Source organism: Amblyomma mixtum, chromosome 2 (assembly GCF_055824585.1).
Source record: "Amblyomma mixtum isolate Tamu chromosome 2, ASM5582458v1, whole genome shotgun sequence".
In the NCBI taxonomy this organism is placed as follows: domain Eukaryota; kingdom Metazoa; phylum Arthropoda; class Arachnida; order Ixodida; family Ixodidae; genus Amblyomma; species Amblyomma mixtum.
Window position 1 is genome coordinate 320,990,830 of NC_143013.1, and position 11,373 is coordinate 321,002,202.

The 11,373-nt window shown below is 52.4% G+C and overlaps 1 protein-coding gene across 2 annotated transcripts; it reads left to right on the top strand.

Moving 5' to 3' along the window:
- Nucleotides 1-8,548: 8,548 nt before the first annotated feature.
- On the top strand, nucleotides 8,549-11,027 carry LOC149365151 (uncharacterized). 2 transcript variants are annotated; one of them, XM_089575252.1, is made up of 4 exons: nucleotides 8,549-8,601; nucleotides 9,643-9,771; nucleotides 10,247-10,353; nucleotides 10,628-11,027. In XM_089575252.1, the coding sequence occupies exons 2-4, from the start codon at nucleotides 9,643-9,645 to the stop codon at nucleotides 10,932-10,934; spliced, it is 543 nt and encodes a 180-aa protein (XP_089431378.1). In that variant the 5' UTR covers nucleotides 8,549-8,601; the 3' UTR covers nucleotides 10,935-11,027. The 2 variants fall into 2 exon arrangements, with proteins under 2 accessions (XP_089431378.1, XP_089431377.1); XM_089575251.1 differs by lacking the exon at nucleotides 8,549-8,601 and having other exon boundaries at nucleotides 9,401-9,771.
- The last annotated feature ends 346 nt before the right edge of the window (nucleotides 11,028-11,373 follow it).

An 11,373-nucleotide genomic window follows, 5' to 3' on the forward strand; every position in this document is an offset into this window, starting at 1 on the left:
GACTGGCGATTCGGCGGCTCGCGCTTTCTGCGCTCGCGGCTGCCTTCTGAGTGCGATCGTCTTCGGCTCACACCCTCTGGCGCTTGGCAACGGACGCACCGTCGTCAGCGGTCCAGGCAGTCGAAGGCGCACACTCATGTGCGCCAACGATCGCTGTGGTCCCGGCATCGATCGGCTGAGCAGGATCTTCTCTGCGTCGGCGCTGTATACTACATCACGGTGGCAAGCCTCTTCCTTCTGCTGCTCATCGGCCATAGGAAAGCCAGTCGCCGCTTGCGAGCAGCGCCATGTATACCTCCGGCCGGACTGCATCTCATGCTGCTCCTTGGCAGTAGGCGATGACGTCACACCAGCTGTTCTCGAGCATTTTTTGTCGGGAAGTCAGCTACTTGCGCTAACTGCCTGAAAAAAAAAAATGCGCAAGAACTTCTAGCCTTTTCTATTGATACTAAAGATTTATTCTGTTCGATTATGCATCACGTACCGCTAATGAATGTCAGCGAATGTAACGGACTCGATTCCAACGAAAAGCAAGCGCAGAAGGGAGCGGCAGAAAGTTAAATGGCCGCATAAGATTAAGAAGTTTGAGGGGGTAGGGTGGCCGCAGTTGGCACAAGACAGGGTTAATTTGAGAGATATGGAAGAAGCCTTTGTCCTGCAGTGGGCGTACTGAAGCTGAAAAAGATGATGATTAATCTATCAATCGACACTGTGTGCTTGTCTTTCAAAACGATACCGGTATCTGCGTTGAAATGTTTTTACATGTGCTTTGTGTTTACCTGCATTAAGAGGCCAGAGAATGGAACTCACAGATTTTTATTTTTTTTAATGCATTTGTATTATAACCAGATCTGACCATGTCTTCAAACTCTGCAAAGCTATTAGAATATTCACATTGTCATCGAGAAGCGGTGGAGGCACACAAGCATTAGAACGGCTGGAGCGACTCAGCCACTCAAGCAGGAGAAGGCAAGGAAGACAGGCGGTGCCAAAGCAAGCATTCCGGCCGCATGTCGGCGCCAGTAAATGGCCATTACTGTGGCGTTGCCCCTCCCCTTTGAAGCGGCGTCGATGCCGCAGGGAGAGGCAAAAGAATGCGTAATCATCATCATCAGCCTGGATACGCCCATTGCAGGGCAAAGGACTCTCCCATGTCTCTCCAATCAAAGCTGTCCTGTACCAGATGCGGCCACTCTATTCTAATCTCATCCGACCACCTAACTTTGAGCCGCTCCAGGCTACGCTTGCCTTCTCTTAGAATCCAGTCCGTTACTCTTAAAGACCATAGGTTATCTTGCATTCGCACTGCATGCCCTCCCTGCCCAAGTCCATTTCTTCCTTTTGATTTCGACGAGGATGTCATTAACCCGCGTTTGTTCGCTCACCCACTCTGCCACCTCCCATATGTGGCAAAGTTTTCGTTAGCCTGCACGTTCCTGCCCCATAGGTGGGTACCGGTAAGATACCGTTGTTGTATACTTTGCTCTTGAGGGATATTGGTAGACTGCCATTCATGATCTGAGAGAACCTGCAATGAGCGCTCCACCTCATTTTTATTCTTCTAGTTATTTCCCTCTCATGGTCCGGTTCAGCAATCACTACCTACCCTAAGTAGACGTATTCCCTTGCCACTTCCAGCATTTCGCTTACCAGTTATGAATTGCTGTTCCCTTTCGAGACTGCTGAACATTTCTTTGGTTGTCTGCATATTAATTTTAGACCCACCGTTCTGCCCTGCCTATCTAACTCATTGATCATGCTTTCAAGTTAATCTCCTGAGTCACTTAGCAAGGCAATTTCAGCAGCTAATCACGGATCACTCCATTAACTCCTATCACCAATTGATGCCTATCCAGGCCTCTGAAAACCTTCTGTCCACACGCGGTGGATAGCATTAGCGAGATCATGTCTACCTGCCTGACACCCTTCTTTATTAGAATTTTATTTCTGACTTTATGGATGACTGTGGCAGTGGTGCAGTCGTTATAGATATTGTCGTGTCCGGTCGCTGTGTTGAATGCAGCGAAAGACGCACACGGTACTTTAAGACTTCGTTTATTTAAAGCCGATGAGGGTGCGACCAGCGTCGACCGAGGCAGGAGCCGAACTGGCCGCCCGAAGAAAGGAGGGAGCGGAGAAGCGTCCACGGGAGGGAGTGGCTTCCCAAAACAGGAGGAGGATGCGGGGGCGCACCATGGGGGGGCATCTGGCGACAGCGTGCGACGAAGGGCAAGTGGTCGTTAGGAGGAGGATGCGAGTGGTCGTTAGGAGGAGGATGCGAGTGGTCGTTAGGAGGAGGACGCGGGGGCGCACACACACAAAAGCAATAAGGGGACACAACACTTCCTTCCCCCTTAGAAAGTTGCCTGGTATCGTGCAGGGGGTCGGCGCTCACGCGTGGAGGCGCGCTGGCTTTGTGCGCTCGGGGGAGAAACACTTGTAGGCTGGCTGTTGTTCGCTGTGTCTCCTAGGTCTGTCCTGGGCGAAGTCTCTTCTTCCGGGAAGAGGTGCCAGGCTATGTGGGAAGATGGTGCACGTGTTCTCTCCGCTGGCGGACAGCTCTCAGACGGCGTCGTAAATCTACGCAGCTGGTTGAGATGTCGGCGTGCTACTGTGCCATGTATGTTGACGAGCCAAGAGCGCAGGCCTATGCGTCTGACAATTGTAGCTTCCTCCCAGCGTGGCTTTTTCAGAAACTGTCGGGCGAGGACGCGCTGCCCCTCATTAAGCGTGCCGCAGCGCGGAATTGCTTTTTCTTCCCGGAACGTCTCTGCCTTTGGCTCGGGGAGGATGGCTGTGAGCTGGGTTCGCATTTCACGCTCGAACATCATTTTCGAGGGGGTCTCGCCTGTTGTGCTCTGAACCGTCGTGTGCTGCTTGAAGAGAAAGCGCGCAAGGCGGCGCTGCAGCGAGCCTGTCTGATCTCTTTCAAGGGCGCGTTTTAGCTCGGCTACGTAGCGCTCGGCTTGTCCGTTTGTCGCTGGGTGGTAGGGGGCCGATGTAACTGATGAGATCCCGTTGTCGCGATAAAACTTGAGGATCTCCGCAGACACAAACGGTGTTCCGTTGTCCGACACTACCTTGCGCGGCAGGCCGAACGTTGCAAATTAGTGATCGGAGGTTGTCAATGACTGCTGCCGAAGTCGTCTGTCCCATTTGCCTGATCTCAAGCCACTTTGTGTAGGCATCTACGACCACAAGGAAAGTGCAGCCCTCAATTGGTCCTGCAAAATCAATGTGCAGTGTGTGCCATGGTGTGTCTGGCTTTTCCCATTCTGGGACAGGAGCTTTCGGCGGGGCGCTCCGGCTGCTCTGGCAAGGCTTGCATTCTCGCACCACTGTTTCGATGTCGTTGTCAATGCCAGGCCACCACATGTAGCTTCTGGCACACTTTTTCATTGCAACGATGCCCCGATGTCCGGCGTGGATGAGAGACATAGCTTGTGCGCGTAGTTCTCTCGGCATCACAACTCGGGACCCAAATATGATGCAGCCGCGATGGGTGCTCAACTCTGTAGCTCGCCTGCGGTAAGCGTCGAAGTTGTCCCCTTTGAGTTTATGCACGTTGCCTTGTTGAACAGCTGTGTAAACTAGCCGGAGAGCTGCGCACTTCTGCGTAGATGCTGCAACTGTGCCTGCTGTAAGCGGAGGTTCTGGCAGTGCTTCGAACATCAGAACGTCTCCTGGTGGAAATGGTTCGTCAACAGTTGCGTCTAGTGGCAGACGGCTTAGCGCATCGGCGTTTTGATGTTTACTCCCATTGCGGTAGACCAGAGCGTAGTCGTACGCTGAGAGTTTGATGCACCAACGTGTCATTCGCGGAGACAAAGTTGGTGGCATAGGCCTTTGTGGTCCCAGAATGCCCAATAGCGGTCGGTGATCGGTTATAAAGGTCACCTTCCGGCCGGCAATGTACTGGTGAAAATGTGTCGCCGCGTAGACGATGGCTAGCCCTTCTTTGTCAAGTTGCGCGTAGTTGCGTTCTGCTTGCGACAACGTACGTGAGGCGAAGGCGATGGGAGCTTCCCTTCCTTGCTCGTCAGTTTGCGATAGAACCGCGCCGACTCCGTACGGTGATGCGTCGCAAGCCAAAAGCAGAGGCTTCCTTTCGTCGTAGTGGCGGAGGACTGTACATCTTCGAATCAGGTCTTTCAGGGCATCAAATGACTGCTGATGGCGTGGCGACCATGTCCATGTCACATCTTTCCGAAGGAGTTGGTATAAGTCGTTGGCCACGGTAGCTCTTTGTTCCAAGAACCGGTCGTAGAACGTCAAGAGTCCGAGAAAAGCCTGTAGCTCCTGCTTGTTTGTTGGAGCTCGTGCTTCTGTGATCGCTCGCACTTTGTCCTCGGTAGGGTGAATGCCTTCCGCATCAATTCGGTGTCCCAGAAATTGCACCTCTGGCACCGCAAAACAGCACTTCGATTTGCTTATGCACAAATTAGCGTTTGCTAGCCTTTCGAGAACGAGCTCTAGGCGCACTGCATGCTCTTCAGTGGAAGTGCCACTGATGATGACATCGTCAAGGTAGACACAAACTCCTGGGATGCCCTGAAGCACTGTCTCCATGAGTTTTTGAAATATGGCCGGAGCTGCAGCTACGCCAAAAGGCAGTCGCTTGACTTTGTACAAGCCTTTCAGTGTGTTAATTGCCAATAATTCAGCAGTTGACTCGCTCACCTTCAGCTGCTGATACGCCTGGGTGAGGTCCAATGTGCTGAAGACTCTTGCGCCACGTAGTACACTGAATACTTCTTCAGGTGTCGGTAGCGGGTAAGAGGACGCTTTAGTCGCAAGATTGACGGTGCTCCGGTAGTCTCCGCAGAGGCGTATGGTTCCGTTCTTCTTGCGAACTACGACAAGTGGTGTGGCCCATTCTGAATGCTGCGTCGGCTCGATGACACCTTGCTGCTCCAGTTTGTCCAACTCTTTTTCAACTGAATCTCGGAGAGCAAACGGCACCGGCCTGGCCTTCAGAAATTTGGGTTGCGCGTTGTCCAACAACTCCAGTGTGACCGGGGGCCCTTCGTTTCCTGGAATCTCTTCCGAGAATACTCTTTCGTATTTCTCTTGCAGTTGCTCAACCATGTTCTGGCTCGGCGTCTGGTGTATGCCGCATATCATCACGCCTAGTGGAGAAAACCAGTTTCTCCCTAGAAGGCTTGATCCTGTGCCCTTCACAACAAGCAGAGGTAGCGTATGGGTCTGGCCGTTGTAGTTAACCTGCACGTTGGCAGAGCCCAATAGTGGCAGATTCTGTCCTGACCACGTTCGCAGGTGCGTGTCGTCTTGTTGCAGGGCGGGTGCGTCAGATGGCCATGAAGTTCGGAACGTGTCCTCACTGATCAGAGTACAGGCTGCGCCGGAGTCCACCTCGAACTTAATCAGCTGGTGATGTACGCTTACTTCTGTAAAAATCTTCGGTCGCGTGCCGAGATTCATGGTGTTCAGGTCGTACAACACAGATGGTGTTGCTGATGTTGTTCCATGGAGATCAGATAGCGGCGTATTCTCTGAGGCGTTGACGCTGTGATTAGGCTGGGAAGGTGACTTTATCTTGGCAAGTCTCCGTTTCGTAATGCATGCTCTTTCGATATGCCCTCGCTTGTGGCAAAAATTACACGTGGCTGACTGGAATCGACATCCCTGGGGGTTGTGTTGGTCGTCACACCGCCAGCAGCGTTGTGCCTTTTTGACCGATTTTACAACAACAGAAGGCTTGCGCACCTGGTTGCTTGTCTGGTGTACCGGCTCGGTGTTCCGGCGAATCCCTCTCTGCTGGTGACCGGCGCTCTCCGCTCGAACGGCGATGTCGTAAGCTTTGCTGAATGTGAGGTCCTTCTCAGCGAACAGGCGCTGCTGCAGTGACTCGTCACTCAGTCCGCACACAAATCTGTCGCGTAACATCACGTCCAAGGGAAGCATGGTGGTGTTAGCAGAAGAAGCTGCGTCTCCCTCCTGCCCGGTAGCTGTTGTCGACAGCGTTCCAAAATTGCAGTCGGCAGCGAGCTTCTTGAGCGCGGCTACGTAGGCGCTCACAGTTTCTCCTCCCAGTTGATCTCGTCGTTGGAAGCGAGCCCGGCTGTAGACCTCGGATGGCCTTGGGTCGTAGTGCTTTTGCAGCGCTTTTACGATGTCGTCGTAAGACACTGCCGCTGGTGTGCTTGGCTGAATAAGGGCGCAGACAGTATCGTAGGTCTGCTCCCCGCACAGCGTCAGCAGGTTGGCCCTCTTCAAGGCTGGGTCTGTGATGTTGTTAGCTTCAAAGTAGAACTGAAGGCGTCCAACCCACGATGACCACGATGAGCCGTTGAACTCTGGTATCTGATTGGGAAACCCTCGCGTAGCCATGGCTTGTCAATAGCGTTGCGTAGCGCGGGTCGAATCCACTTTCTCGTCGCCACTGTCGTGTCCGGTCGCTGTGTTGAATGCAGCGAAAGACGCACACGGTACTTTAAGACTTCGTTTATTTAAAGCCGATGAGGGTGCGACCAGCGTCGACCGAGGCAGGAGCCGAACTGGCCGCCCGAAGAAAGGAGGGAGCGGAGAAGCGTCCACGGGAGGGAGTGGCTTCCCAAAACAGGAGGAGGATGCGGGGGCGCACCATGGGGGGGCATCTGGCGACAGCGTGCGACGAAGGGCAAGTGGTCGTTAGGAGGAGGATGCGAGTGGTCGTTAGGAGGAGGACGCGGGGGCGCACACACACAAAAGCAATAAGGGGACACAACACTTATATTCCAGTATTTTTACCTAAGGCTCTTCTGCACCCTGATTCCGCAACGCCTCCATGACGGGTGAGGTTTCTACTGAGTCAAAAGCTTTCTCGTAATCTATGAAGGCTATATAGTCCGGAAGAGTAGCAAGTTGGGCCTGTTTGTAAGTCATGACGAAGTATGGAAGCGCACAAACACAGGAGCACAGCAGAGAAGTGGCCGCATCCCGTCCACTTCTCTGCCATCCTTGTGTTTTTACGCTTCCACGCCTCCTCATGAAGGCTGTGTATAGGGGTTGGTTACATTCTGCACATTTCTCTATAACTTGATTGATAGAGTGAATATGGTCTATTGTCGAGTACCTACCTGATCATTTATTGATTGAAGTCTAATGTTGTCCTGACTCTATTAGCGATTACCTTAGTAGATACCTTGTAGACAAAGGAAAGTAAGCTGATCTTCCTGTAATTTTTCAAGTCCTTTCCATCTGCCGCCGCGGTGGCTAAGCGGTTATGGTGCTCGGCTGTTGACCCGAAAGACGCGGGTTCGATCCCGGCCGCGGCGGCTAGAATTTCTTTGGAGGAGAAATTCTAGAGGCCCGTGTACTGTGCGATGTCAGTGCACGTTAAAGAACCCCAGGTGGTCTCGAAATTTCCGGAGCCCTCCACTACGGCGTCTCTCATAGCCTTAGTCGCTTTGGGACGTTAAACCCCATAAACCAAACCAACCAAACCTTTCCATCTCATTTCTTATAGATTAGTATTATATTAGAGTACGTTCTTCCAAGCTTCTGTTATGCTAAAGGCCATAAGGCACTGCGTATACAGGGTGGCAAGTTTTCTAGCACGATTCCCCTCCGCCCTTCAACACATCTGCTTTAAACTCAGATGAAATCTTTATTTTCCTTTAGATAAGAATGGGGCAATCGCAAAAAGTTGCTCTGAATGGTAGCTTGACGAAGCGGCTACCACTTCATATGTCACCAGAAATGTCATGACGTAAAATAAAATATCAGTCGTTCTGGCGCAAAAATCATGGAAGCACACGGAGTTTAGATATACTGATCTGAGCTAAATCACGTACATAGCTGTTTCATTAGTGCAAAATGACACACAGATACCATATGACTAAAGAGTCAAGAAACAAGGAACATTAATAACAGAATTGAAGAAGCGTAGCTTGTTGGGCCAGTTGGTGCATGGTATGTAGAAAACCAGCGAAAAGGAAGCATTCACAAGGAGGAGAAGCGTTTGTCCTGTGTACTTCTCCTCCTTGTGTATGCGTCCTTTTCGCTGGTTTTCTACATATTAATAACAGACGTGCTAGAAAAAGCAAGAATACGAAAAACAACACAAAAATAGGAACGCCTGGAAATTTACTGCGTATTTTGCACATAAGTAAATGGTATACAGCAGGATGAATTTGGAAGAGAAAATATGGTAGCATCGCAAAAATTATATCACAATAACAAAATCTTCAAGCCTTTCTTAGAAAAACGACAAGCATCTGTTCCAGAGTTATTAAATTTATTTAACATAATTGGTCTGATGTATCTTAACGATTGCAGGCTGTAATTATTTTTGGGTGTTGGAGTGTACCACTTTTCTGTAAACGAGTCGCGTACTAAAGCTGCAAGTGGGCCTAGTTGGTTTATATTTAACTTCATTAGCGCGCTACTCATGGGAACGAACAATAACACACAGAGAGACAGGGTGCATGGGCCAGCCATTCTCTCTGAATAGACCTCTCCGACGGGAGCCAATGAATGACTTGGGCCGGCGTGCCTATGTAAGCAAGCGCGCAGGGCGCGAGCGCCGAGCAGGAGCAGAAGAAGAAGAACGCGGCCACCGAGGAAGACGCAGGCTCCGGCTGAGGCGCCTTTTGAAACGTAAGTCCCGGCCGCGTTGTCTTCGCTTCCCCGCCCTCTCCAGCGTCGATCGTGCGGCGTGTAGGTTGCGAGCAGTGTCCAGGACCGATCGCCGCATAGTGTAACCTAAAGGGGTCGAAGCTATGTTCCCCTTTGTCTTGTTCCTTATTGCCTCGGCCAACGACTGCAGGGGAGGCGTGAGCTTGGGCAAACGCTAGGCGAGCCTTGCGTAATTGTTTCTATCACCCGCTTTTTAGCATCGCCGCCACGGAGGTCGTGGCCGTCGGCTACTGAGCACTAGTTGGCATAAACGAAACCCGCCCGGTCAATGTAGGCGAAACACCCGTGCGCTGCGCAATGACAGCGCATTCAAGAGTCCCTCATTCCGTCATGGCGCAGTTCAGGCCTCCGGTCTTCGTGGTGCCCACATGAGCGCGTACACTGTCCAGCTGTTGTAGCTGCAAGCATCGCAACCCAGTAATCCTAGGCATAGCGATTTATGTCGCATTAAATATGCCGTGCATGTCCTCACAGTAAAACCTGGGCGGACACTTGAGCTCCGCTGAAGGGTATAACGTGGTAGCGTCCCTTCAGCACCCTGGTGTCTTCTTTGCGTGTCTCACCGCAGAGACGGTCTTTCTCTGCATCACCTTCCTAGATTGCGGGCAGACCTCAAAGCGACGCTCCGCTTCCTCGGCAGGTGGCTTTTTCAAACACCGGTGGGAGTTGTGAGACCCACATTGCTCTCTCCGACCAACCTCTCGCGAGAAAACTGCCGCCTGCCCCGGTGGGCACTTCACTTTAAAGCGGTGGGCAGGTTTTCGCCGGCCATTGTCGGCAGGTTGCGATGACGTTACGAGGTCACGTGATCTGGGTAGCAAGTGGGCCCCCTGCTTCTTCGCTTCAAAACGGCGACGCCGGATTTTCTGCAGAACGGAAGTCTTAACGCGTTAAAACATGTCACGTCGTGGCGAAGCACGCTTTTCGAGGCGACAGCTGTTGTGTCGACGCACCGCGCTAATGTGCCAGCCATTTGCTGATCGGGACGCAATGGCGATGCAGATGCCTCCAGCGCGGCCCAGCACCAGCCGGGAGAGCAAGCACGGCCAGCGCCGCATGGTCGGCTCCGCGTCTTCGGTCAGCATCGCGCCCTGCCGCCGCTCTGCAGAGCCCGTCCCCATCCCCGACCAGGTGCGCACTCTCGCAGTTGCTTACGCCTAGTCGAATCGGTCGAGGGCAACGAAGCGCACAGCTCAAAAGTAAGGCGAGCTTTTGAGAGTATAAGAACGCGTAAAACGAGAATGATGGTGTTGTTAGTAAAAGACAAGTGAACAGGCCCGTTGGCTCTTGCGCTCAAGACCACAAACTGCGTCAATGGTAGGCTGAAGGTGATGCTGTGCGTCGACTCCCGTTAATGCTGCAAAAGGTCGCCCTAATTCGTCGGCTTCTGTTTCGACCACTTTTCAGCAAGTGGTAAGCAGATGCCGGGTAAACTTCCATTATGCGAGGCTGGAAAATGCCTAGCTTTCCCAAGAAGCCTGCTGTAAGGACAGCCCCTATATGAATAGAGTGCCGTGCCGATCGCATGCTGCAGATGGTGTTTTGGTGCTGTGCGTGTATGCAGCATGTATACGTGGCCCCTGAGTCCTTGGCCGAATGCGCGCAGGTGTTCTACAACGACACGGCGCCACAGGTCCAGCCTCCAGTGTTCCAGAGAGTTCCTGTGTACGGACCTCCGAACAGCAGCGAAGGCGCCGCCGTCTCGAACGCCAGGTGGCGTCCTTCTGCCATTTGCGACGCTGTTCGCCCTCGCGAAATATGACGCTATATTGTGAATTTCCTCCTGTGTTTCGACTGCATAAAGTGCATTACAACCCGCACCTGTGTGGTTGCGGAGGAGTATAAGCTGCACACGGTAGTGCTCACAGATCCGAAAGTTTGAGCGAACGACGGGATTGGCGCCAATGGCGCTCCCGTTCCCCACGTGCGCACATAATTGCGGCGCTCCTGATTTGTCGAGTGTTGAGGTAGTCTGTTGACGGCGCAGCACCCACCGGCTGTCCCACGAGGCGGGCTTCCCGAAGGTGGTGCTCAAGTCCAGCGTCGTGGTGCTCTCGGTCGCCTTCCTCGTGCTGCTGGGCGTCGCCTGCGTCATCATCGCCAACAGAAGTGGGTCCAGACCGCACGCTCTGCTCAGACTGACCACAGCCGACGCCTTTTACTATCACTCAATAGACTTAAAAGTTACTCTTACTGATAGCGACAAATATGTGCCATTCAGATGTTGGAATCGCAATAATCGACAAGCTTCAGAAAGCACACTCGTGGCCCGTCCGCTCACTTTGTTTCCGTGAATGACGTCACGGGTGCATGATGAGTCATGTATTGTACTTCTTCCTCCAAGCAAGTGCCCTTGTTAGCCACCCTTTAGTTTTCAAATGTACTCGTGTGGAATAAAAAGGACTAGTTTGCTCATTTATTCTCGTCCCGTGTGTCGCAGTTGCTAGTGTTGAGAATACGAGACACCAAGTAGCTCAGATAGTGCACACGATGAAGCAAGAACCTAAGTTTTCACAAAATGCCGCAGTGTCCCTCAGATGGCAGATCTATGGTTCGACGTTTTTAGCCTTCCTGAGACGTAATAGCGGTGAGTTACACCGATTTACCTGGACGCCGGCTGCGCACGTGCAGTGGCCCCGCCTGGCCCCACCCATGTCACTGCGCGTGCGCAGTAGGTGTACGGTAAACCGGTGTACCTCACCGCTATTACGTCTCAGGACGGCTAAAAACGTC

Excerpts from the sequence above, each read along its gene's own strand:
- LOC149365151 (XM_089575251.1), top strand. The coding sequence starts at position 9,538 with ATGTCACGTCGTGGCGAAGCACGCTTTTCGAGGCGACAGCTGTTGTGT. Across the intron at positions 9,772-10,246 it reads CCGTCCCCATCCCCGACCAG|GTGTTCTACAACGACACGGC; the intron begins GTGCGCACTCTC and ends GAATGCGCGCAG. Across the intron at positions 10,354-10,627 it reads GCCGCCGTCTCGAACGCCAG|CACCCACCGGCTGTCCCACG; the intron begins GTGGCGTCCTTC and ends TTGACGGCGCAG.